This window comes from Nilaparvata lugens, chromosome 2 (assembly GCF_014356525.2).
Source record: "Nilaparvata lugens isolate BPH chromosome 2, ASM1435652v1, whole genome shotgun sequence".
In the NCBI taxonomy this organism is placed as follows: Eukaryota; Metazoa; Arthropoda; class Insecta; order Hemiptera; family Delphacidae; genus Nilaparvata; species Nilaparvata lugens.
Genome location: NC_052505.1, coordinates 25,607,955 through 25,634,075, shown reverse-complemented (window position 1 = coordinate 25,634,075; position 26,121 = coordinate 25,607,955). Strand labels below are relative to the sequence as shown.

The 26,121-nt window shown below is 35.8% G+C and overlaps 2 protein-coding genes across 3 annotated transcripts in view; both read left to right on the top strand.

Annotated features, from left to right (window-relative positions):
- Nucleotides 1–26,121, top strand: part of LOC111046363 (tachykinin-like peptides receptor 86C) — a 154,408-nt gene that overhangs the window by 46,147 nt on the left and 82,140 nt on the right. The window lies entirely within an intron of this gene.
- LOC111046371 (glucose dehydrogenase [FAD, quinone]-like) lies at nt 276–25,562 on the top strand. The gene is made up of 2 exons (XM_022331894.2): nt 276–478; nt 23,359–25,562. Exon 2 carries the CDS (start codon nt 23,428–23,430, stop codon nt 25,309–25,311), a length of 1,884 nt encoding a protein of 627 aa, XP_022187586.2. The 5' UTR covers nt 276–478; nt 23,359–23,427; the 3' UTR covers nt 25,312–25,562.

Genomic DNA, 26,121 nt, shown 5'->3' with positions numbered 1-26,121 from the left:
GAAGAAATTATAGCAGTATGAAAATAGGGAGTGACTTATCAGACACTCTGTAGTGATCGTAGTAGAATTATACCGTGATTACAGTCCAGTCTAACTGTATAAATGAGTAATGAGTATTCTGTTAGTTTTGCCGATTTTCATAGGAGTGGCGACAACCGGTCTGTAGTCACTATTGTAGCATAAACTGTGAACATTTGAACTTGGCAAGACGGCCCCTTAAACTTGACCTTGGTTTAAGTTATTAACCGGAGCTCAACCTCCCCACTCTTCCCAGTGATTGGTCGCCTCTAAGTTCCATGTTGACCGTTACTTATTCTTCTTTGAACTATCTCGTTTATCTACCTGTTCTTCTTGCTGTTCGGGGTCTGGGTCGTCATGATGTATCAGGTCTGTTTAGAAGCATCTTCGGCGCTCTGCAGTCTGCAACGTTTGTCTCCCATCGTCTACTTGTTTACTTGGATAATCGGTTAGAAAAACGGTAGGTGTATAACACTATTTTCCACATAATGATCGTTCTTCACCTTTGTCTTTTCGTGATTATTTTGTCTGAAAAAACTCAAATATTCCTAAGATGTTAACATTCAATTGAATTACAATAGTCAGACTTAAGATTTGTTGGATAAATACTGATAGTGTGGAAATTTTTCATAATTATTGTGAAAACATCTATATCCATCTATCTATTTGTGTATTTGAACTCAAGTGAAATTGACAACCAATGATATATAAGGGTTTTTTCATTCAGAAATAGTCTGTTAGCAATCACTCATTTAAAATTGGAAATCTTGTTGAGATTTGAGACATTCTTGTCGTAATGATTAATAAAGATAAAATAATAATATTATTACCCATATCCATGAGTGATTGAAAATATTTGAGACAAAGTTGAGGATGGATTTCCAGCATATTTCGAAATGAATCATTCACTTTGGAAACCCAAAATTACATCTTTGAAATACACTCTTCTTACAAAAATAACTTCCAAAACATTTATCACTGCAAGTAAGTAATGATGCTGAAGCTGGATGGATCTCTAAAACAACATGTTATAGGACTTAATTCTCACGATTGGTCATTATCTGTGCTATTTATAATAACTACTGTTCTTTCACTCACATTAAGTTATTTTAATTTATAGTTGGCTTTCGTTGAAGCTAATATTTTTGTAATTCCCTATTTTAATCCCTATCTATTCAGCTGACTCTAAATAATATAATTTGTTTGTATTTTCTCATGCAAGAGTCCCCAGGTTGTCCATAATATAATAAAGGAAAGAATTTATACACACATGTTCGTGATAGGAAATTCACGAATGACGAATCATTAAGTTTGAACTAATGGACTGATTAACTTGAAATGATGCATATAGATTCTCAATTCACCGAGGATGGTTATAGGCCTATTTAAAATTCTTCAAGTTTTCAATTTGCCTAATTTTTTAGACCCTTGCGGAGTACGATTTACCCGTTATTCTTCAATAATTTCGAAAGTAGGAATGCTATTAAGAATATTCAACGAATCTCTGTTTATCACTTCAGACTATATCCATTCTGTCAATGATTTTCAAAATAGCTGAACTGAGTTTGGAATATGGGAAAAAATTTAAAATCAAATCACATTTAGGGCCGGTTTCCGAGATCGGGATCTAGGTAAGCTCTAGACTTTAAACTCCTGGCCCCTGTTTCATAAAAACTTAGAAGTCCTCTAATACAGGAACAGCTGATTTTATCGGCTATATTGAGCATGTAATTGGAATGGTAATTCTCCTGTTATACAGGACTTGTAACTTTTATGAAACAGGCCCCAGGATTCAGAAAATTGGCTTTCCAAAACGGGGTGTAGTCGCAGTAAATAGTCGCAGCAAAATAAATCTTTATTTTCTCTATTTTCTCATCTCTATAATTGGAAACGAGTTTTCTTGACGAAATGGAACATTCCCAAATAATTAAATGTAGCTGAAACTTTACACTATTTCCTCTCTATTTTATTTTGTGTTCAATTTTATAGTTTTTCGAAATTTAATTTGAACGTAACTTTGACTATGAATACGACTACGCCCCGTTTCGGAAAGCCAATTTTCTGACTCCAGCTGTTGAAAATCTAGAACTTGACTAAATCCCGAGCTCGGAAACAGGCCCTTATTGTGCTATTGTGATTCGTTGAGAATAAAAAATCAACTCCATTACTGGTACACCGTTATGTACCGGTGAGTGAATTCTAGGAAGATGAGAAAACTCTTAACTGGTGTTCATTTAAGATAAAAATTGCATCGATTGAAAGTGATGTTCTACCCATCAATCATACATGTAAAGTACATCATTCAGAGTCCATGGTTTTAAGTTCTTTTTAGGGAGATTCAGAGCTTTTCAAGTATCCTTGTAGGAACAGCAGTAAAGTTCCGTGCTAGTCCCGATTTGAAGTTGGGCAACGCAATTTTTCCATCTTTTAATGAGGTTCCCGCTGTAGTGAGTTTCATTTTATACTGTCAGCAATCCGTATATATAACAAGGAATCTTCCCGTTCAACCAATGCTGATACTTTTGAGTGAATCTCGTTTTGAGCGTTCTTTAAATGAGCCAGCCGAGCCGAGTACAATGCAGCTTTTCGGCTGCTATACTAACTAAACGGTCAGCATTGGTTGAATTGGCAACATGTTGAGGATATTTATGGGGGACTCTGACATTTTAAAGTGAGTCTCACAATAGCTTACCTCTGAAATTCCTGCGCGAGTCTTGTTGCAACGCACGCTCACAACAATGCTCCTCCGTCTTCAATGAACAGTGTGCATAACACGGAAGACGAAAGAGTGAGAAAGGCGGTGAGGAATGAAGTGGAAGTGGTAAACTGAGGAGAAACAGAGTTGAAGGTGTGGAGAAAATAAGTTGGTGTGGAAAGAGGAGAAAAAGTGGTGGTTAATTATAAGAGAAAGGAGAAAAAGAAGAAGAAGAAGAAGAAGAAGAAGAAGAAGAAGAAGAAGAAGAAGAAGAAGAAGAAGAAGAAAAATAAGAAGGAGGAGGAAAAGGAGGAGGAGGAGAAGAAGAAGAAGAAGAAGAAGGAGGAGGAGGAGGAGGCGAAGAAGAAGAAACGGATGCAGACTAAATAATAAGGATAATGGTGTGAAGAAAGAGAGGGCGCAGGAAAGGGAGGAGAATAAGTAGAAAAACATGCCAAATGATTGGAAGCAGTTTATGAATGATGAATAGAAAGGCGAAATAAAAATGAGGAAGTAAGAGACAAAAAAGAGTAGAAGGAGAATGATGAGATAAGAAAAGTTGAATAACTGGGTGACGTGACATGTTGGGGAGGGTACAAATAGGAGGGGAATTGAGAGGTGATCAATGAGTATGTGAAGTAGGTGGTGGAGGAGGGATGGAGGTGGTGGATGAGTAGGAGTGGGAGTGGCAGGAGGAGGAGGGTAGGAGGATAAGAAAAATCAGAAAAGAGATGAGGTTGAAGAGAGATGCACTCTTCGAATTTCTTCTTCAACTGATATTTCTACTCCATATAATGCTGGTATTGGCTAGGTTTTGTATAGTATAGGCCCTGAATTTACAATGGAGCTACTCCCATGGGCCACTCTAATGAAATGATATTATTTGTGCTGTGGCTGTGATGCTCATCCAGCTTTTAATATCTTCATATCCAGTTATTTCATCTCATCAATAAAGTATGATATCGATGTTTACATTGCATATATCAGCTGTATCTATCTGAAAGAACCGAACAGCATAGTCTATCAATTATTGATTTTTATTATTTTGATAGTGGAAGAGAAAATGAAAATTCTATCAAAGCTCAAAATGACTGGAAAATACTCCTCTCTTTTTTCTCTTTCTCTTTCAAATCTCTATTATTTCTTTCTTTTCATTCTATCCTTCCTGCCTCTTTTTCCTCTTTCCCTTCTCTCCACACCAATACTTCTTTTCCACCTTCTTTTTTGTTCTTCTTCAGCCCTCCTTTATCTCCTCACTGTTCACTTAATCTCTCTCTCTCTCTCTCTCTCTCTCTCTTGATTTTCTAGTCGTCGTCCTAATCCCACTCTCCCTCCCACAACCTCTAATCTTCATGTCTGCATTCAACCTGAAGCTTTAATCTTCAACCTCATCATTCTTGCTTGCATTTTCGATTCCCACCTCCCCCTTCACCACTTCCTTCTTAGCCATTTTCTCGTATCTCCCTTCTCTCAATTCCTTTGGTTCTTCTTATTGCGAAATTCACCTTTCATTCTCCTGCAGACTGGATGTACGGAAAGCGCTCGAATAGTCAGAAGTAAATTGGAATTAAACAAATATTATTTCTCTGAAGACATTTTGTGTTCTCCTAATATGGGTCATGCAAATAGTACTTCTCCGTACTTCTACAATATATGAGTATCCTTGATGTAGGTTTTTTCTTATCAAAACAATGTTTCTTTGATTATAATGGTCCTGATTTGTCACAATCAATCACTTTTGGGAGAATGTACATTGTATACTTTGGAAATTTAACACTAATTCTCTAAGTCCTCTTATTAGCTATGATATAGTATTAGCTCTTATTAGCTCGTATTAGCTCTTATTAGCTCGTATCAGCTCTTATTAGCTCTTATCAACTATGATGTTCTCTAGCTATGCCATAACTATCATTTCCTCCACTTAAACGTAAATGTCTTGGTTTTTGATTGATTAACAATAAGAACCATCCTTCGTATGTTTCTATTTTCAACTTGCGTATATGGTGAGAAATAACTATTTGACACATTCTGATTGAATTTCCCATCAGAAGTAGTGCAAAATAAATTCTATGAGTCTTCTTCATCATCTATCTCGTACCTGCTTATCAAATTCTACTTCGTTGATCATTTGACCCAGTTGGATGGAACTAGAAAAATTCGGAAGACAGACAAACATAGAAACTGTTTGTGGGACGTAGGCCTGTTAGAAATTAAAATCCCAGACGCAGAAAACTCCAATTCGAATTCTATTACAGATAAGTCGATCTTCAATCTTCTTTCGACGACTCCTTAGTCGTTTGTAACAGAAAACGTCGCAACTCCCTTCTTGATATTTTTATTTATCTTATTATTCTCTTCAACCTTCACCTCTTCCTCCAACGTCCCACTCTACCTCCTCCCACATCTTCTCACTTTCGTCACTTTTTCTTTATATCCTTCTATTCATTTTCATTTTCTTCTGGTTCGTCTGTTCCTTCACCTCTTTCTCATTCTCTCTCTTTCTCCTTCTATTTCAACGCCTTCTATTACATTTTTCTCTTCTTCATCTTCTTCTTCTCCTTCTTCATTTTCTTTTATTCACTTCACTTTCCTTTCTTTCCTTCATTATCCTCCCACTGTTTTTCCCCCACCTTCATCATCAGCACAATTCCATTTACAAAATTCTTTTTTATCTTCAGTGGCTTAGCACAAACAAAAGTTTGAAGGTAAGCCTGACTGAATCCACTTAAATCACTGAGCTTGAGGAGGCTTCTACATTGTTATGGTTATTTATTCAGAAGAGGAAATCAATCTCATCATATCGAGTTGAATGAGATTTCTGGCAAACAAAGAAGCTGAGCACTAGTCCTTGGAATCGTTACAGAAGCATTATTTCCTGTTGCTTTCGATTTTTGTCTTCGAAGAGGCGAATAAGGATACTGATCTCAATACAATGAGAAACCATAATATATATAATCTTCTTCCCGGTTTAATGGTCGGTAGAGGTATAATAGGCTACCTGAATTTTGTTTTTGTACTTTACTTGTGTCTGTTCATCCTCTTCCCTGCATTCCAGCAAATCCTATAAAGTCAATCTGCTATCAAATATAAGGAAATATCAATAACTTTGTTGAAGTTCTGACACTGTGTTACTAGTAAATATTTGAAAAAAAAAACTGAAGAGGAGCTTCATCAACCTTGAGGCTATTTTTCAAATATTTACTAGTAACACAGTGTCAGAACTTCAACAAAGTTATTATATAGTGTTTCGTCATGGGAAGCAGCTTCAATCGAAATATCAATATTGTGCGAGGAATGAATATGAGACAAGGAATAAAATAGATTTCAAGGGGATTTTAATACAGGATGAACAATGGATATGGAACAAGAATAAGATAGAATATAAACGTTTATATAAAGTTTATTATATAGTTTATATTATAAACTTGTATAAGGGGAAAATCAAAGTTTATAAATGTGTTTGACTCAGTATTCTCGATATTTTCCATGAGTCAGAGATTGTAGATTGTTCAATGATTGGATAATTCATAACAATGATATTGAAATTAGCGCACAAGTCTGACTTTGTTGACTGTGCCAATGATTTATTATAAATAACATTTGTCTCAAGTATCTTGTATTTTGGCGAAATAAATATTCTATAATATACTATAATAGAATCATAGTAGAATATCTCGATCCATTTTAAATATATCAATTTCTCGTATTATTATTTCATTAGTATTAATTTGTCAATATCATTACTTGTCATCATAATCGAGAGCTTATTTTCAGAGCACAATGATATATAAAATCAGCATCCCCAAAAATGTCTCTGGATTGATATGAGAGGGAGATTGAAGTTAGATTCAAATACCGTCCGCTCGAGCATGAATGGAGAGAGAGCACTAACAGCACTGTGATATTTTTCACAAAAGACAACTCGAATATCTTTTTTGCATCAAGCTGCAATTTATTCTCAATTCAGCTCATAATTCTCAGAAGCTGAAATTAAATTCCAAGAATAGTTTGGCTTTGAAACTTTGAATATTGTATTCAGTAGAATTTTTGAAGATTGGGAAGACGCTTGCAGATTTAAAGGAGCAAAATAATATTCATAGAATATATATTTTCTTATATTCAGAATAATATTCATCAGTAGATGCCCACCTCCTCCATTCTTAATGGCTCAAGGATTCGGAAAGTCTCCACGAGTCCTTATTGTGTTCCAATTTCCCTATTTTACTGAATCATGAAAATAATTCCGCCTCAAATATTGCTTTCTAGCAATTCACTGGTAGGAAAGATTTACTTTTTCAAACACGGAATCATATTATAAAAGAAGATGTGAAGAGATCTTTGACTTCATATGAATAATAACAATTTCCAGACCTCTATAAATAACTTCAGTAGGACTTTATAGAGTAAGACCCTTATCCAGTCTTTTATGAAGTCATAAAATGGAAAATTATTCATTTGGAGAACCTTAGTTTTCAAACCAGTTTGAAAATATTATTCTCATTTCAAGTGACTTTGAGCCAATTATTGAATCTAGTAATTTAATAATAATAATAATAATAATAATAATAATAATAAATCATTTTATTTGTACACGGTATAACCATACAAATGAGTTGAGTATAACAAATTCTAACAATGACTAAATTAAACAACATGAAAAAAATGTTTGGCAGCAGATCAAACTAATAACAAGATCCAATTATAAATCTGCATACAACCACGCACAATGGAAGTACCTACATTTCAATCAATAAACAGTATTACTATGAATTGCTAACATTCAACAAGCTCAAATTAGAAGGTACAAGGTAATTCCTAATCAATAATATAAATAGATTCAACATATTCAAACAACTCAGTAACTTAAATACATTCATCAAGATCAGCAAATCCAATAAATTTAATACATTCAACAAATCCACTAAACTCAAAAAACTTAACAATTTTAGTTAACTTATCTAATTCAATTAGTTTACAGACTTCACTTTCTATATAAAGAACCTACTCAATTAACAAAAACCATTTTAAAATATTTCCATCGAAAAGAATCGCTATTGGTTATGTAGCCCTTACGATTTCAGAGACCATAGTATCCCTCCTAGCCAGTGCCTTAGTAGTATATTGATAAACATGTTCAATTTTCTCAACATTGAAATTAGATAATAAAACCATTATTTTATCAACGTTTTGAACTATGTTGTGAACATGAGGCGCAATGTATTGAATCCTGAGGTCTTCATAAGAGGGACAAACAAGAAGAAAATGCAGAATTGTTTCTAAGTGTGATTCACAAGCGGGGCATATTCTCTGTGGCTCAACTTGATACCTGTTACCATTAATTTGAATGAATGTACTTTTTGCCGATAATCTCAACTGTGTTATGCATCTAATCATTCGAATTGGCAGCTGAAAAGTAAGCTGTTCTCCCAGTACCGAATCAGGATTGAACATTCCATACAAAGGAGACACCTGAGAATTGTCAGACCTACATCTATCCTCCTCTATCATCCTCCCCGAATACGCTTCCAGTATTCTATTTCTGTTGTTAAGCAGATCCACTGCATCAAATCCATATTCCGTCCATAAATCCCGAAACTGAACAGTTTCCAACTCCCTCTTCATATAAGACATCCAATTACTTTCGAAGTTTGTTTTTAATAGAAGTCGATAACACACATGAGGGTACCTAGACTCTGCCATGTTTAAAACTTTGATCAACCATGACAGGCATCTTTTAAAGACATGAAACTTGAGTTTCGGCCTACCAGTCTCCCATCTGACACTCCAACTCGGCGTCGACCGGATCAGCAGCAGTAGACGTTTCAAGAAGAATAACTGTGCTTTCTCTATTGCTTCTTCATAACCCAAACCCCAAACCTCTGAACCATATAGGCAGGATGAGATGACAACGGTATCAAACAACTTCATCTTTTCCATCCATTTCTCTGATCTGACTCTAGACAAAACATTAATCGCCACTGTTGATTCCGCTTTAGCCCTACTTATTGATCGTCTTAACATCTCTGTATATCTTCCTGAAGATTGAAATATAACTCCTTAATAATTATACTGGCTACACATTTCTATTTTTTTCCTCCCCGAGCTTGAAACTGGATTTATGACATTTGCTTAATCGACCTCTATGGAAAGTCAGTATTTTGGTTTTGTTAGCATTCACCTTGAGACCTACTCCTGCACTGTATTGGTCCAAACATTTCAATTTATTTCGCACGTCTGAAATGCTATCAGACAGAATGACTATGTCATCGGCGTATTGCAGCATTAACACATCATTGTCGCCGTCAAGATTCAGGCCATGCAATCCTCTCTCTCTCTAAAAAACGACTCTATACCTGATGTGTAGAGGGCGAAGAGGAGGGGGCTGGCAGGGTCTCCCTGCAACACGCCTTTAGTCATTGCTATTGGCTCAGAATAAACCCCTTTGGACCTTTTTTCAACTACTAAAGTCAAGTTACAATACAGGTTTTGAAAGATGTTAATAATTCTCCTACTTATGCCAAGTGCTCTCAATTTCTGCCAAAGGCGATCATGAGGGACGGAGTCGAACGCCGATTCATAATCAATGAAAATTGCGTATACTTTCCTTTTTTTAAATTGCATATAATATTTAACTATTGTATCCAGTACAAAAATATTGTCAACGCATGAACGGCCTTTACGGAATCCCGACTGACTCTCCTCCATCATTCCGCACTCATCCGCCCACAGTGCCAATCTGTCCGTTATTATGCCGGTGAAAAGTTTGAGGATACAATTCGCAATAGCTATACCTCTGTAGTTCTTGGGATCCAGTTCACAGCCCTTCTTAAACAGCAAGAATATTTTAAGCCTTGACCAAGTTGTTGGAATTTCACTCGTCTCTAATATTGAATTGGATAGGTCAAATAGGTGAATTGAATCTAGTAATTTAATAACCTGGCTAGACAGCAAATCTTCCAAGCTACATTATCTTTACAAAAAACATCTTAGGGTTTGAAATTCCAAGAATTACTTTCGGACTTCAAATACAAGACAAGTTCACAAGAACAAGAGTTAGGACAACTTCATATTTTCTAGTAATGTTTTTCATCAGAAACAACAATGTGATTTCCTCAATATTAAATTTTTCACTGTATCATTTCTATCGACTGTAGATGGGGCAATAATTTATTATATTTATATCTTAATTCATGGAAACAATGAAAATCTTGTTATTCCCACTTATCAAGAACTGATTCACGCACAGCACAGTCCAGCTTAAGGTGCATTTCCGTTTGTGCGTAAACTTCCGCAGTCGACGAAGTCAAGCATTGTTGACATTCATATTGTCCAAATTCCAAGTGTGCTAAACCAGCTGATCAAATAACTTTTCATTATTTGTGTTTATTATTCAAGAATCAAAACATTTCCAATAGTATAAACATATTGCCATTTAAAAGTATGAAATCAACCTCCCTCATTAAACACAATTGAACATAATATTTTAGGTTATTTAGACAAATTGAAATCTTCCCAATCTGAGATCCTCGCCCTGTCGTGGTCGACGACGGAATTAACGCACAAAGAAAAACTCAGCTTCAACCTTTTTTGCGATAGGCGAACTCAGTTTTCGGCTATAGTGTTGTTAGGTGAAAATTCCATCACGAAGATCTCTCCACTCCCATAGATGTTAAATGTCCACCCACACAATAACAGTAGGTTTTCATTGTTGAGCACGAAAATTTCGGCAATTTACATCACAAAATCATAGTGAGATCCAAACCTAACCGGTCACCATTCAATAACATAAAGCATCAATGCTTCCCATTCAAAGGATGCTGATAGTTGAAAGTAGCTTATCTGTCTCTTCTCTCCTCGGTGATCGTAGCTTTCGTTAGAGGCCCATGGAATGATGATGGGAAGATCACAAATACAGCAATGGAGCGACTGTTGTCACAGCACTGATTGGAGCAGTCGATTTCTGATGATGAGCACACACTAGAACAAAAACACACATGAACCGGAACATAACACACACTCTCTCACCAAAGCACACTCGAACACAACAGACTGTTTGTCAAAATTATTTGTAACCCCCTAATATTGTTCCCTGCTCATTAGGACCTCCATTCAGAAACCAATATTCGCATTGACAACGCTGCCCAAATTTGCCATTACATTATTATCATCGTATTTGTTGTCCACAATAATAGCCAATGGACAATGCGCAGATCTAGAATGAGAATTACTTTAAACTGTCAGCATTATATGAATAACTTCAGTACTTTCCGTTCAATCAATGCTGACAAAAGTGAATATCACCATGTTTGATGAACTATGTTGAACAATTCCCACATGTATTGTGCGGAATATTAAATGTATTGTAATTGAAGTATACTCGATTGAATTTGGATTCAAAGCCTTGATTGAATTCGATGAGAATTAATTGATTAACTGACTTTGTCATCTCTTAGACAAAAGGCTTGACAATATACATTAGACAACTCTGTTGTTTGTAGGCTATAGGATGAATGACGAAATATAATTGAATAGATTAGAGTACTGGAGAGCTTAGATAATTATTATTATAACCGCACAAAAATAGTCCACTTATTGAATGGTGACTATTTTTGTGCGGTTATAATAATAATTATCCAGTACTCTAATCTATTCAATTATATTCTCGATATGATGAGACTGATTTCCTCTTCTGAATAAATAACCATAACAATGTAGAAGCCTCCTCAAGCTCAGTGATTTAAGTGGATTCAGTCTTACCTTCAAACTTTTGTTTGTGCTAAGCCACTGAAGATAAAAAAAGAATTTTGTAAATGGAATTGTGCTGATGATGAAGGTGGGGGAAAAACAGTGGGAGGATAATGAAGGAAAGAGGATGGAAGTGAAGTGAATAAAAGAATATATATATATATATATATATATATATATATATATATATATATATATATATATATATATATTATATATATATACATATAATCAATAGCACAAGAATAGTCTGATGGAATTGTAACAAATGAGTGGAAAGTTGCCAAATGAGATTAATTCAACGTTGGCCACAGCTGATTATGAATGAAAATTAATGTTTTAATAATACACCTGACGAATTGACAACGTCTATGGGTGCCAGTCTCGTACACGTGACAGCGATTCATGAGCGATTAGCCCTCGCTTAAGTCTGAGATTACAACCGCCGCGATTCGCCGGCGACTACTAAAACCGAGCGATGCATGTGTACGGCACCATGTGTTTCCCTATACCTGGCAACCGCTCGGTTAGTCAACCGCGCGACAACCGAGCGTAAATCGATGTCATGTGAGCAGGCTCTCAGTGTTCCAATTTCCATCCGGATATTTTCGTGCGGTTCCCTATTAATAGTACCCCCACTTATATATTATTGATACACAACATAATGATATTAAAAATAATTAAACCTCATGTGTGTAAACACATGGCTGAAACTTTTTGTTCTTTCATGTTTTATAAAATCTAGTAAAACTTCAAATCAATTGTTATCCCTACTCCAGTTAGCAATAAGCTATCGGAGAAATATAAACTATATAAATATAGACAGAATGATCGTAGACGGTAACTATGGACAAGGCGGAACATATTTATGACAAATAGACAAGAGATAATGATAATTTTAAGATATTCGTGATCGACTAAGTAAATTTGAAATGCATGAAATGCCAACTCGAGAGTAATAGTATTGTGATTTTGTTTCTCATCAAATACACAAGAACAACGAATATTATAAAATCATAGGGTATTCAGGAAAATTAAAATTTACTCAGATCCATGACGAGAATGAAATCTTGATCAAAAGTAACAACGATGGAGTAGATGATATAAAATATTGAGTAAATTTGATAGTTACTCAAGATAGCTTGAACATTCAGTTTGGATGCAAGTATAACTTCAAACCAACTTTATATCAATCTTATAACATTAATTCAACTTGAATAGTTAGGGCCGTTTGCACAGTATCAGTTTAAACTAAATTTCACCTTAAACTGGATTAAATCCATCAAGTCTCGTTCATTATAATGTGTTTCATTTTTAGTTTAAGCCACCAGCTGATTGAATTCAGCTTAAGCTTCGACTGTGCAAACGGCCCTTAGTGGTGTACGCCTGTACGAATTTATCATGGTTTCCCACAGAATACGCACTAATAGATTCCTTTTCACAGAAGATTTCCATTTTTCACAAAACAATCACTCATAAAACAATCTCGCCATAGTGGAGTAGGTCAATTTCCACACAGAAAAAACTAAACAAGTAGAGAACTCATTATAAGAATTTTTGTAACTAACTATTTTATGTAATTTTAATTTATCCAATATTTTGTGTAATTGATGTTGTAGTTCTAGTTTTTTTTGGAATATGAATATTTATTTATTCAATCCAAAATAAAACTTTTGTATTATAAAAACGTGTTGAATCCACATGTTCGTACAGACGAACTCATTAAACTTCCGAGCTCTTCTGGATTCTTGGCTTCAAGATGAAGAATTCCTCCATCTTCAAACTTAACCGAGCGATAACTTGGTACGTAACTAGTTCTGAAATTTCTGAATAAGAGAACAGGCTAATCAACAGCCGGATGTGGTTTGGAGTGGAATTTCCTGAAATTGTTGGGTCTGAATTTTGAACGCTGAAATTGTTGAAAAGGTCGTAGGTCGGTGAAGCATCAACTATTTCTATAAATACGAAACAAAGTTGAAGCTCTTGATTTGTTTGGTAGTGGGTGGGATACTTGAATCAAATATTTCAATCTGCACTTGATTTCATGATGGAGGAGAAGTGGTAACGTGGGTTTCTTGGATAGGTTTGAGGTAAATCTGAAGTCTGCTGATTCTCAAGCCTTCTTCTATCATCGTGCACATACGATAACACGGGAGTGACCTGGCTAAAAACTTTATCTGGATTTGAACCCAGGACATCCAGGCTGCATCGCAAACACTATATCCACTAGACCATTCTACTGGTTCTCTCCAGTAATCTGGTGGAGAATAACTGTTGCTAAAGTAACTTAGATTTTCTAATGTGGTTACACTCAACAAAGTACTGAGATTTGAAGATATTTGAAAGTTGAGGCATTCTGGTAACTTTATCAAAGGATCCCAAGACCCATCCTTTTTTACTGTAGTGAGTTAGTTTACATCAATTTTAAAATGTAGTAACATCAATTTCATGCTTTATACATCCAGATAGAAAAATATAAAAATACATCCAGATATAAACTTACAATTAATTAATAACTCACACAACCCAATTCCATAGAAAGCTCTCTTCCAATACATTGACAGTATTTCGGAGTCCTCCGATAATGTTCAAGGAAAACATAACAATACAAAATTATCATTTCGAGCTACAAGCACATACAATATAAACAGCAGTATAATGCCTTGTATTATATAGTATTATTCACTGATATTATCTTATTGAAGGAAAGGGATTTCCTTATACATTCTAAGAATTCGGGTGCGTTCCAATCATTATCACACAAAACATGTTATTATAACAATACAAAATATGTTACTAGCACCATGAATAATAGGAATAGATCCACTTTAAATGTCAACCTTGTATATCATCAATGCTAACCATTCAACCGACGCTAATAGTTCAAAGTGAATCTAACAATGCCATTCATTCACCTTTGCTCATATTATCAGAAATTTGAGGTCAATTACTATATATTATTCACCTACATGAAAAGGTCCCTTCATAGAACTTGGTAACCCTCCAACAATCTCCCTTCTACTCACTTCATAGCACCATTGAATGTATTCATATCGCAAACGTCAACACAACCTGAAGGGATTTTAAACGCTTTCACTGAGTAACAGCATTATAATCCGACGGTTCATTAACGGTATCCATCACGAAAACGGACAGCGACTCAATTCGATTTGGTCGACGCATTAATTAGATTTACGCCGTTTCTATGTCGAATAATAAATTCATTGGGCTCTATGATGAGTATTTCAAAACCAACAAGGACGTGAAACAAGCCTATCATCACTGACCAGCAGCCAAAATATTTTGTCTGTGTTATGACACAATGGGAGGATTAACTTTATCTCTACTATTACACGGTGCATATGCGTCTGCTGGCTTTGTTCAGTACCTTCTACAATGAGATTCATTTTCATCTGTCAGGACTTCTCATTAATATCAGTCATGGTTCCCATTCACCGAACGGTGACAGCTCGAGCTGAATCTTCATTATTGGGATTTTCATTGAACTGTCAGCACTCCCAACTAATAACAACAATGCATCCCATTCAGCATACGCTGACTGTTCAGAGTGAGCCTCACTCCATCAATCCTCTGAGTCCGTCAAGGGAAGCTGGGTATTCTGCTTGTAAACACGGTCTTCAACATGGTACAGAGGGATTATGGCAAAGGATTCGTCGGGTCCATGACGAAGGGATGTCGGACAAAGGCAGAAGATTTGAAATAGGAAAGTACTCTTTGTATGGTGCAAAATGCATATTGTTTCATATGATTTTTCAAATTGAAACTAGGTTGTAATATTCCGCGTGTTTGAATACTGCAGTAGCTTTGATGAGTGCCAACTTATTCTGTTGGGAATTTCTGGATGAATTCGTATTTCACTAGCCTGGAACTGTACAGGAAGCACCGCGTGCTCACTTTGTCATTATTATTGTAGAATGAATATTAAAAATTCAATACTTTTATACAAGGATAGAATTATCCAGCATTTAAAATGAGTCAAAGCAGATATGAGAAAGAAACGCAAGATAATTCCTTCAATCATTACACTTTGTACAGAGCAGTCATGCACCAACTTCCATTGACAGGAAACCGCATCAGCACTAAAAAATGTTGCAAGTGTTGCAAGCCGAAACAATATAAAATATATCAGTACAAAAATGTTGATGTTTTTCTTGCATCTTTATCCTCCTTCCCTGCATTTTAAAAGTTACTACCTACGTCCAACCTGGAGAGCAGATTCACATTATATATACTGCAATAGAAATTAGATGAAAAGAGTGTCCAATTATCTACTAGCACACGCACACGATTATTGCATATTACATACCTTTCTTTCAATATAATGATAATAATTTGCTTGATAATAATGATAATAATCTTGAATATAGAGATTTTCTAATTGAAAGGTGCCTGTATTCTGTAAGAGAGTTTTTGTCTGAGTCCATGACAATATTGAGTTCTGTGATAATTGGCAATGATTTTTAGGCGTTGTCTGCTATTATAATTATATTGTATTATTTTCACTGCTCCTAATTATTGTATTGTCGGTCTTCGTATAAGCTATTGTAGGAAATGACGTTGTTTGTAACATTTTTATGTTTCTTGACAATAAAAGATTGATTGATTGATGAGAGTACTCTTTTATAAGACACTACATATACAGTCTTTTCTACTGTTTTTTTTTTAATATTTGGTGAAGAAAATGTACATCTGATGTATAACTAAATCACAGTGAACATACACATGGGTTTCCACATTGTTAAAGACGGTTGTGTTGAATACACTGAATACTTGAATGCATAGTCTGCACTCTTGTATTAGAGGTAGGAGAAAAATCTCAAGACTACTGCACATCTAATCCTTTTGTTGAGAGCCAGTGTTTGAGCAGGACGAGAGAATTGTTTGCATTCGAGAGAGTTAAGTTGATATAGTATCTCTGTTGAATGTTCAATGGAGAGATTGTAGGTTTTAGTCAATAGCCATGAGGCTCTTAAGCTGTCCCAACTCAACAACCAAACTCTCAGTTTCAGCTCTTGGCAGGCAGCAGCGCTCATTTCCTGAGAGGAAATGTCCGGTGGATGAGAAGGAGAAGAGTAAATGAAAGAGAAAATGTGATGGAGATGGAAATAAGAAGGAAAGGAGGAGACGTATAGAGGAATTCCAGGTGAGAAATAAAGGGGAAAAATTGGGAAGAAAATCTTAGGAAGAAAATCACAGGAATAAAAAGAGAGAGAACGTGGAGAAGACTACACAGGAAGATAAAGAGAGAGGAGTGATAAGATATGAGGAAATCAAAGTAAGAATACTTTATGGTTAGAGCTATTGAGATTGGATACATGGAAGAAGCAATAGAAGACGAAAACGAGGAAGGATAAGGAGGAGATACAAAGAAGGAAAGGGGAAAGGATTTGTAGAAAAATGAAATGGAAACATGGACTGGACCCAAGAGAAGAAAAATTTGGGAAAATGAGTGGATACAGATAAGTATGATGAGATGGGAAATGAAAATGAAGCAGTCGAATGTGAGAGGTGATAAGGGAAGGAAGAGATTTCAAGACAAAATTGACAAAGACGTAGAACGCACTAGGAAAGAGAGAGAAAAAGTTTGAAATACAGAATTATGACTTGGAATAAGAGGTGGAGAATTTGAGACGAGGAGTATGGAGAAGAGTAATGAGAAGTAGTGAAAGAGTGATGTAGAATTAGTGAGAATAGCAGGAGTAGGAGCAGAGTGGAATAGGGATAAGTGGAATTGAATAATAGAGAAAAATGTGTTATTCCAGAATTCTAGATCAGAAGTATGGAGAAAAGGGATAAGAAGTGACTAGGAGAAATTCATAATAAGTTGGAGAAGCAGGAATAAGAGAACTGTGAAATAGGAACAGAAAGAGTAAATAAAAATAGAGAAAAAAGAGTAGAAAAAAGAGTAGAAGGGAGGAGGTAGTGGGAGAAGAAGATGAAGGAAGAAAGGAGAAAAGGGATTAGAAGATTGAGAAGGAGGAGAAAAAGGTGAAGAAAGAAAATGAGGAGGAGATCGAGGAGAAGATCAATGTGAAGGAGAGTAGTAGATGGAAAGAAAAAGATAATACGAACAAGAAGAGAGTAAAGAAGACAGGTAATGTCCGGTCTTCCCAGGAATTTCCGTTCTTTATTGCTCGCTCAATTATTTGCCCTGATAGTCCTTGAGTTGATGTGGGACGGTAACACACACAGAGTATTTCATCTGCAGCGTTAATTTGGTAGCGTTATGAAGCTTAAAAGAGTGTGATTACGTTTTATGAGACGAATAAAAAGAGTTAAGCACCGCTTGAGGATTTTCTTCATTTATTTCATTACAGTATTTGAGCGACTAACGAATTTCTGAGAACTCTTCTTGTAATTTTCACCCAACATTCGTTGGAACCTTTTTGAAATTTACATCATATAAATAATAGAATCATAATTATCCTTTTTTACATCATATTCGTTAGGATCTTTTTGTTGTTTCTTCTCCATAATAATCATATTACTCAGATTTGAATCTATAGAATCAATCTATGCTACTTTATTTATAGTAAAATTTTGCCACGTCATATTCTCTGAATACTCTCCCTGCATCATCCTGATTCTTTATATCCGGTATCATCCTTGATTAATTTAATAATAAGTGACCCATCTAGAGCTTCAAATCATAATTGAATCGTTTCAACTGAGAGTAAGGCTCAACTGACACTACTTCGACTCAAATCGTGCGACTTCAGTCGAGGATACTCCAGTCTCTCGATCTCACGACTTTCCTACTCATTGTCGCTACTTCAATTCCATGCTAATCCATTCCTAACCTCAAATTATTAAAAATATGACATCCAATTCGTCACTACTAAGCATGTAAGAGTTTTGTTATTAATTATTATGAATATATTGTCTTATCTATTTTTTGTGATTGTCTTATCTAAATGATAAAACATCACTTCCATGAAACATAACCTCACTTTCATGGTACTATGCAACTCAAGACGAGGCTCGACCAAGATGTCGAGTCGACGCTCGACTCAGTCTCACAGTCGTGAGGTCGCGGAGACTAGTCTGGTAATCGACTGGTCTGAGTGTAACCTTTTGAAAACACATGCTGCGTTGAGAAGAGACTAGAGTCGCAGTCTCTTTTCGACTTGAGTGTAAGTGTAAGTGTGATTTGAGCCTTGATCATCATTGGACCAGCCGTATATGCATTTCATGAACTGTTGTTCTCTTGAACGTCGTCGCTATCAAATTATCTCGAATGATGAAAGTCTTTCCTACTATTCCATTCTCTTCCTAATGAAGCTTTCTGTTATTTTTCGAATTTATCGCTGCCCTATATCCACTCCTCTATCTTTTTGATTAGTTTCAAGTTGGGGTACTTCACACAAGTTGAATTTGTAAGTTCGAGCATGTTGTAATTTGTAAGTATTCTTACTAAAGAATAAATTCTGAAATAGTCTCGTACATCGAATGGAGCTCATTCCAGCCTTCAATTTCCAGAACCATTCATCAATTTATAATTATGACTTTATTACTTTTCAAGTTTGTCTGACGCAATAACTTATAGAATGAAGACGAAACAATTTTGTTTAGGAAATAAGGTAGGATGATAATGTAGAAATAAATTTTGTTATTATTGTGGAGAGCCAAGTGCGTTAACGTAATGCACTGTATCTATGCTCATGATCTATAAGAGGAGAATACAAAGAAGGCTTGAACTAAGCAACCAACAATACAGTTTCACTCCTAGTTCACCAACTTCAATTTAATTCTGTTCTTATTCAAGGTCAAACTTATAGGCTTCACAATCTTCATGCATGAATTGATATCAATTAAGATTGGAAATTTATCACGGTCAAATGAAGCGTACATTGTTCCCTTGTATAGTTTACATCTGATGAAATTATTCTCAATAAAAAATCAATCAACATTACAGGATTGGATTCCCATTTAGATTTTATCGTTAATGAACTTTTTTGTATATGAGGATCCAATAGCTATTCTGAACTCGTTATCTACATAATGACAATGAGATTTAAATGGTATAATGTATTGCACGAATAAGTTCTTGAACAGAACAAACAAATTTCATGAAATTTTTATTATGAGGTCGTCTATGGTTTTACAGTTGTTATAGGCCTCTCCTTAAAATATAGACGTTGAAATAGAATTCAAAGTTTATTGAGCAAAAGCTAGATATTTTATATCAGTTGATAAAAACATGATGAAAACATATAAGAAACTAGACGTCCTTAGAATCTCAAACAAGATGGATGCTTCGACTCTTGTTTTTGAGCACTTCTGTTCAGGTCTAGGAGCAACTGTCAGTCTGTAAAACGGATTAACTTAAAATGTGATCACTACTTAACTGTGAATATCGTCATTAGCTTAAAAATGATGAGTGACTTTCTGGTGACATTTTCTGTGAATATTGTCAGTGATCCTGAGCAGCCTAAAATCGATACAGAGTTAGAAATAGTGTTTGATAATATTGTTTGAAGAATTGAAGATGTTCAAATAAGGAGCGTCGAGTAAGGAGCGGTTCTGAATTACAAGCTGCTGAACAAGGAACTTCTTATACAGTACTCTGGTTCTATTCCTTCAAATTCAAAAACAATTGATTCCCTATCTTGCACGTGTTACACAAATTCTAAACTTATAAAAATCAGAGTATGGCTACTTTAGCGGTAGCAGGATAATCTCATTAATATTTCTATTGTTACTTTATTAAAAACTGGCACTTTTCATGTTGAGTTTGGAAAGTGAATTTTATTTGTTGATCAGATTTACCATTCCAAATGATGGATCCATCACTTCTATCCAAGAATCTCCCATAATGAATATTCCAATAGTCTTATCACAATTTTCAGGTTTTCCCTTTTAAGCTTTGCTTGGAAATGATATCATTTTTTTGCATGAGAAGTTACTGTAGCGAATTGATTATGACCATCATAACTCATGCTAACATACATTTCACTTGTATAACTCACAATAGAACTTGTCATAATCCATATTATAATAATGGAGGTAGAATATATTGTAATAATTAAATATTCCATAGATACTATGAGTATATTATTCCCACATGAACAGTGCATGTAAGCCTATGCAATGCACAGAATGCATCATTTTCCTTACATTATTCAAAATGAATTTTACGTCAACAGAATGCATCCATAGAACTCATCAACATCGATACAAAAACGAATTATTGAAACAGCCATAACTCCGTACTGCGTATTGAATTATTGTTTTGGTTTTTGAAAGCAATAATGGGAATCAACTGGGATCAGAAGTAGGCTAATGAATATTTTATGAGACAGCAAAGTGTCGCCTCTAATCCTGGAGCTGGCTTTGTCACGTAATGAAAAGCTTATGAATACGATCAATTGGGAATGCAAGTAACACTCACATAATGGATACGATGAGCGAGTATTTTAATATTCTATCCAGATGATGAATACTGAATGGAGTTCTCGGATTATAAATTGAATTGATCAAAATTGAAGAGATACTTTCGTGACTTGAGATCACTATTATGATCACTAATTATGATCTCTCAGGCAACTATATTAGTAGTACACATTTGATATTTCATGAATTATATGTGTTTTCCTCAACTTCTGCTATTGAATTGTTCATAATTGCAATGAAATTTGATGTGAGAGTTGAATGGAACGCAAAAATTTGTCAATATGAATTCATTGAACGAGCGCTAGCGAGTTCTTACATTTGACTTAATGAAGGCCAAAGTCGTTGTCCGTCTGTTTTTATGTTCTCACCTTACCTTATACGCGGGTTTTTACAGCCTTCCCGGCCGTTTCCCGCACTCAACATGCCATCTGCCTCTAATACGTCTTGTTGGATATGCCTTGTTCTTTACTTTAGAAAGAATTCATCAATCAGCTTTGAATTTTAAACACGAATTCTTCGAACCTTTTTACAGGTCAAGTTTGTTGAACAACATAATTGTCTCACTCCCTCGTCCTTTTTCAGGATATAGAAATAACATTGAAAGTGCATAAGAAAAGAAATTGTTATGATTCATCATTTAGTCAGTAAACTTGAAAATTCATTGCATGCAATTACTACAGTTTTTCCATCAATTCATCCATAACATCACCTGAGGCTTGACTACCTATAGTTCTCTAGATAAGTTACACACTATAGATTGGCCATGCCTGAGGCTATTTGGGAGCTATCACACGCGTTGACACATGATTTCAGTTGGTTAATATACAATTCACAACTTTTACATGAACAAAGTGAAACGTCAAAGATGTTGAAGCGAAAGAGTAATATTTGAAAAGTAATTTTTCATTTCAAATAGGATCCCCAATGAAAACTACTGTCAAATTATTCTTGTAAGAGAAATATTTAGCGGTTTTCATCATTTTCATCAACTCTGTATAATTAGAAGTTAACGGTTTCAAAGATAACAATACAACTGTTCTTGAGCGAGCTCTCCAACACCAGGGGTTCACTAGTCTATAATCATATTATTTCATATTTCAGTAGCAGTATCGGTAGTTCAGGTTTAAAATACTCGGGATTGTAGCCAATAAGAATTTATGGAAATATGAGAATTTTTCAAAAGGGCGTAAAAAAATCCCTTTTACCAGATTCCATTCTCTTGGTGTAAGATCTCTGTTCCTTGACTCGTTCTCGAATGTTACCGTTATGTATGATAAAAAACTGCAAAAATCACATAAGTGTGAATTGAAGAGCCATTTACGGTTAGATACATATTTGTAATATTAAATTATTATGAGCATTCGATCCACGCTGGCCGACTTCCTCGATAAGGGTCTCTCTTATCACAGGGTGAACCTCCATAAGACCGTGGACGACACGACGCCCTCTCCCCGCGCCAAAATTTAGAAAAAATTCCTACCTCCCCTATAAAAAATCCTCCAGTTTAAACACAGCTGGATAACCCTTTTTTACCCTCCAAGATTTGATTCTGTGATTTTGAAACTTTTGATGCTTAACTTCTTCGTCGTCGTCGTCTTCTTACAGGGGTAGGCATTAATACCTGTCTCGCCTTCAAACATTCTCCCACCTTTTTTTGGTCTGCCAATACTTCTCCTCCCTTCTGGCTTATAAGCAATGACAGCTTTGGGGATTCTTCCATTTCCGATTCTCATCATTACTTAACTGATAGTAATTAGTACTTGAGATCTATAGTACCTGGGATCTATCTTGAGTACTATAGGACTTATTAAGTCTTAGCTTATTAAGAGCATTGGAGGATATAAGATATGCATTCCATTTCATGATGTATACTGTTAAATATCCTGCACATTCCATCTCCACTAGCATTAAAATGATCAAATTGAAGTTATAAACCTGAGAATCTAATGAAAGATCTGATACGAAGAGTATGGAATAATGGAAGGATATTGAAGGAGTCTGTCTGTGAACAAAATTGTATGTGAAAGTGGAATACGAGTTAGGGTAGATCTTATTCCAATATGAAATAGATATAAGAAGAGAAATAGGAATACACTCGAAAAACAAATAGAAAGTATAAAAAGTAATAATTTACAAGAATTTATAATGTTCGAATGATAGGGAATTGTAATGATTTATCAGCACAAAATCAATAGAGGGCTTTGGAAAATAAGGAATCAGGCAGGCAGAGATCTCTCAACCCTGATGGGATAGTGATGATGATAATAATAAGAACAAAGTAGAGTTTAGTAACAATTCTGAGAAGTTTTAAATAATAATTGTACTTTGTCATAAAGCTCTAATTGAGAATCTAATTGCATTTGTTCATTGAACCTTCTCCTATCTCGTTGTTATCTCAATTTTTCTTTGTTCATTCGAATTAATCTACTTGTTTCTTTCCTGACTCATTTCCATTTTTTATTGATTTTTTTAATTTCTCCCTACAGGTAAATGGAATGATTGGAAAGCGCACCTGAATGCAGTTTTAGTGTAATGAGCAGTGACTGACAATCATCATGAAAGTGCATGACATCATCTTTGTCCTATCAGTCTTCCTAACACTGACAGTGGGCGTGGTTCCAATCCTCATCCCTGCGCTCCAAGATGTCTACCGGCTCTACAAGGAATCACGGATTCCGTTCAGAGAGGATCCTTGGCTGGAAAATAAACCAATCCTGGATGAGTATGATTTTATTGTGATTGGCTCAGGACCAGGAGGGGCAACAGTAGCCAATCGGCTGACAGAAGAGAGAGGTTGGAAGGTTCTGGTGCTGGAAGCTGGAAAAGATGGATCAATATACACTGACATCCCGGCGTTGGTTAGTTATCTACAGTTCACAGACTACAACTGGGGGTTCAAGGCTGAGAGGGTACCCGGTAACTGCCTAGGGATGTCTGATGAGCGATGTCGTTGGCCCAGGGGAAAAGGTGTAGGAGGTACAAGTCTCATAAACTACATGATCTACACCCGAGGAAACCCAGAAGACTACAACTCCTATGCTGCAGATGGTAACACAGGATGGAGCTACGATGAAATCCTCCCCTACTTCCTTAAAGCTGAGAAAAACAACATACCCGAATACCAAAACTCTCCCTACCACAACCAGAGTGGGTACTTGACTGTGGAACGTGTCACCCACAAAACTCCACTAGTTGAGAAATTTCTAGAAGCTGGTAGAGAGATTGGGATTGAGACAGGAGATTACACTGCACCAAGCATGAACCCTGTTTTCTCAAGGATACAAGCCACCATGAAATCTGGGAGAAGAATGTCGGCGGCAAGAGCTTATTTGGAAACCATCAAATACAGACAGAACCTTCATGTTGTTGAGAAGGCGCGAGTTACTAAAATTCTCATTGATCCTCAGACTAGGAAGACTATTGGAGTTGAATTTGTGAAGAATAGAAAACGTAGGTGTGTGTATGCAAAGAAAGAGGTTATACTAGCTGCTGGAGCTCTCCAATCGCCTCATTTACTGATGCTATCTGGAATTGGGCCAAGGAATCATTTGGAAGAGAAAAATGTATCAGCTATTTTGGATTTACCAGGAGTTGGTGAGAATATGCACGAGCATTGGACTACCCCATCACTTATTTTCCTTCACAATATGACTGGAGCATCAATTACTGAGAGAAGAGTATTAAACCCACTAGTTATCAAAAGTTGGTTGAATGGTGGTAGAGGTTTGCTGTCTTTATCTGGTGGTGTTGAAGGTATAGCTTATACCAATACACCTTTGAAATCCCCTGGGGAGTACCCAGATATGGAGTATATTTTCAACGCAGGTGGTATAGCTTCAGATAGTGGGAACACTGTTAGAAAGGGTATAGGTATAAGTGATGAATTGTATGAAGATGTATTCAGATGTATTGATAATAAAGATGTGTGGTCTATTTGGCCAATGCTGTTGAGACCGAAAAGCAGGGGGAAAGTTTTGTTGAAAGACAACAACCCCTGGCATTGGCCCTTGTTTTATCATGATTACTTCCAAGATCCAGAGGATGCCAGACGTATGGTAGAGGGGATGAAGATGATAGTTGCTCTCTCACAAACTAAAGCATTCCAGTCTATTGGTTCCAGACTTCATAGTGTTCCTATCCCAGCCTGTGCGTCTTTGGGTTTTGGGACTGATGAATACTTCCTATGTTCTTTACGACACCTGACAGTGACCCTCCATCATCAAAGTGGAACTTGCAAGATGGGACCTTCTTCAGACCCCATGGCAGTGGTTGATCCCCAACTGAAAGTTCATGGAATTTCAGGGCTGAGAGTGGTTGATGCATCCATTTTCCCTAGGCTTCCTTCAGCGCATCTTTATGCTCCTACTGTAATGGTTGGTGAAAAAGCAGCAGATATGATCAAAGAACAGTGGCTGTCTACAGTGAACAATGAAGTGTAGAATGGACTCAAAAATTATAAAATAGGTTTTGTTTCAAATTGACACTATGAAGGAAATCTCAATATGATGTGTATCACATCCGACTGTACCTACATTAATTTTGTAATGTTTGCTTTAATTTGATATTTTCATAAATGATTATTTTTAATAACAAAAAATTGTAACTTACAAGGTTTTTCATAAAATGACTTGAGTGGTTCAATATTGACTTAGTTCGATAGAATAAAATCTCTACAAGTGTACCTCGTAAATGATCTTCAATTTTCTATATTCTTCCCCAATCGAGCAGTAAGATTATAATGAGAGAACCTTATCAATTCATGTTACAGTTTCTGTCTTTCAAATTCTGTTAGAGGATTTCATCCAATCACGAATAGAGAAATTGTAATCATCATCATGATCCGAATCAAATAATATATATAACACGAATCGAAGACACCGAGCAATGTAAGTTGAGTCAGCTCTTGTCAAATTCTAGCTGTCAGCTGCCAGTAAGCTTCGAAAATGAAAGTTGATTATTATTTGTGAGACAACTCGTCAGAACTGTAGTGAAATTCACTTAAAACTGTCAGTATTGTTTGAATGGAGAGCACTGATGCTATTTGGAAAGAAAGCTGACAATTTAAAGTGAGTCTCAGAACTAGAACTGGAGGCCTGATGTTTGCAACTGAGGAAGGGGAAAGGGTGTATTTGTATTGTAAAGCTGCGTGTTTTGTTTCTGGAACTTCAAATAACTCCAAACAAGCGAGTTGTGCCGCTATTTGGCTCTTTCAATAAGTTGGAGAGAGATGAATGGTGGAAATTGCAAAT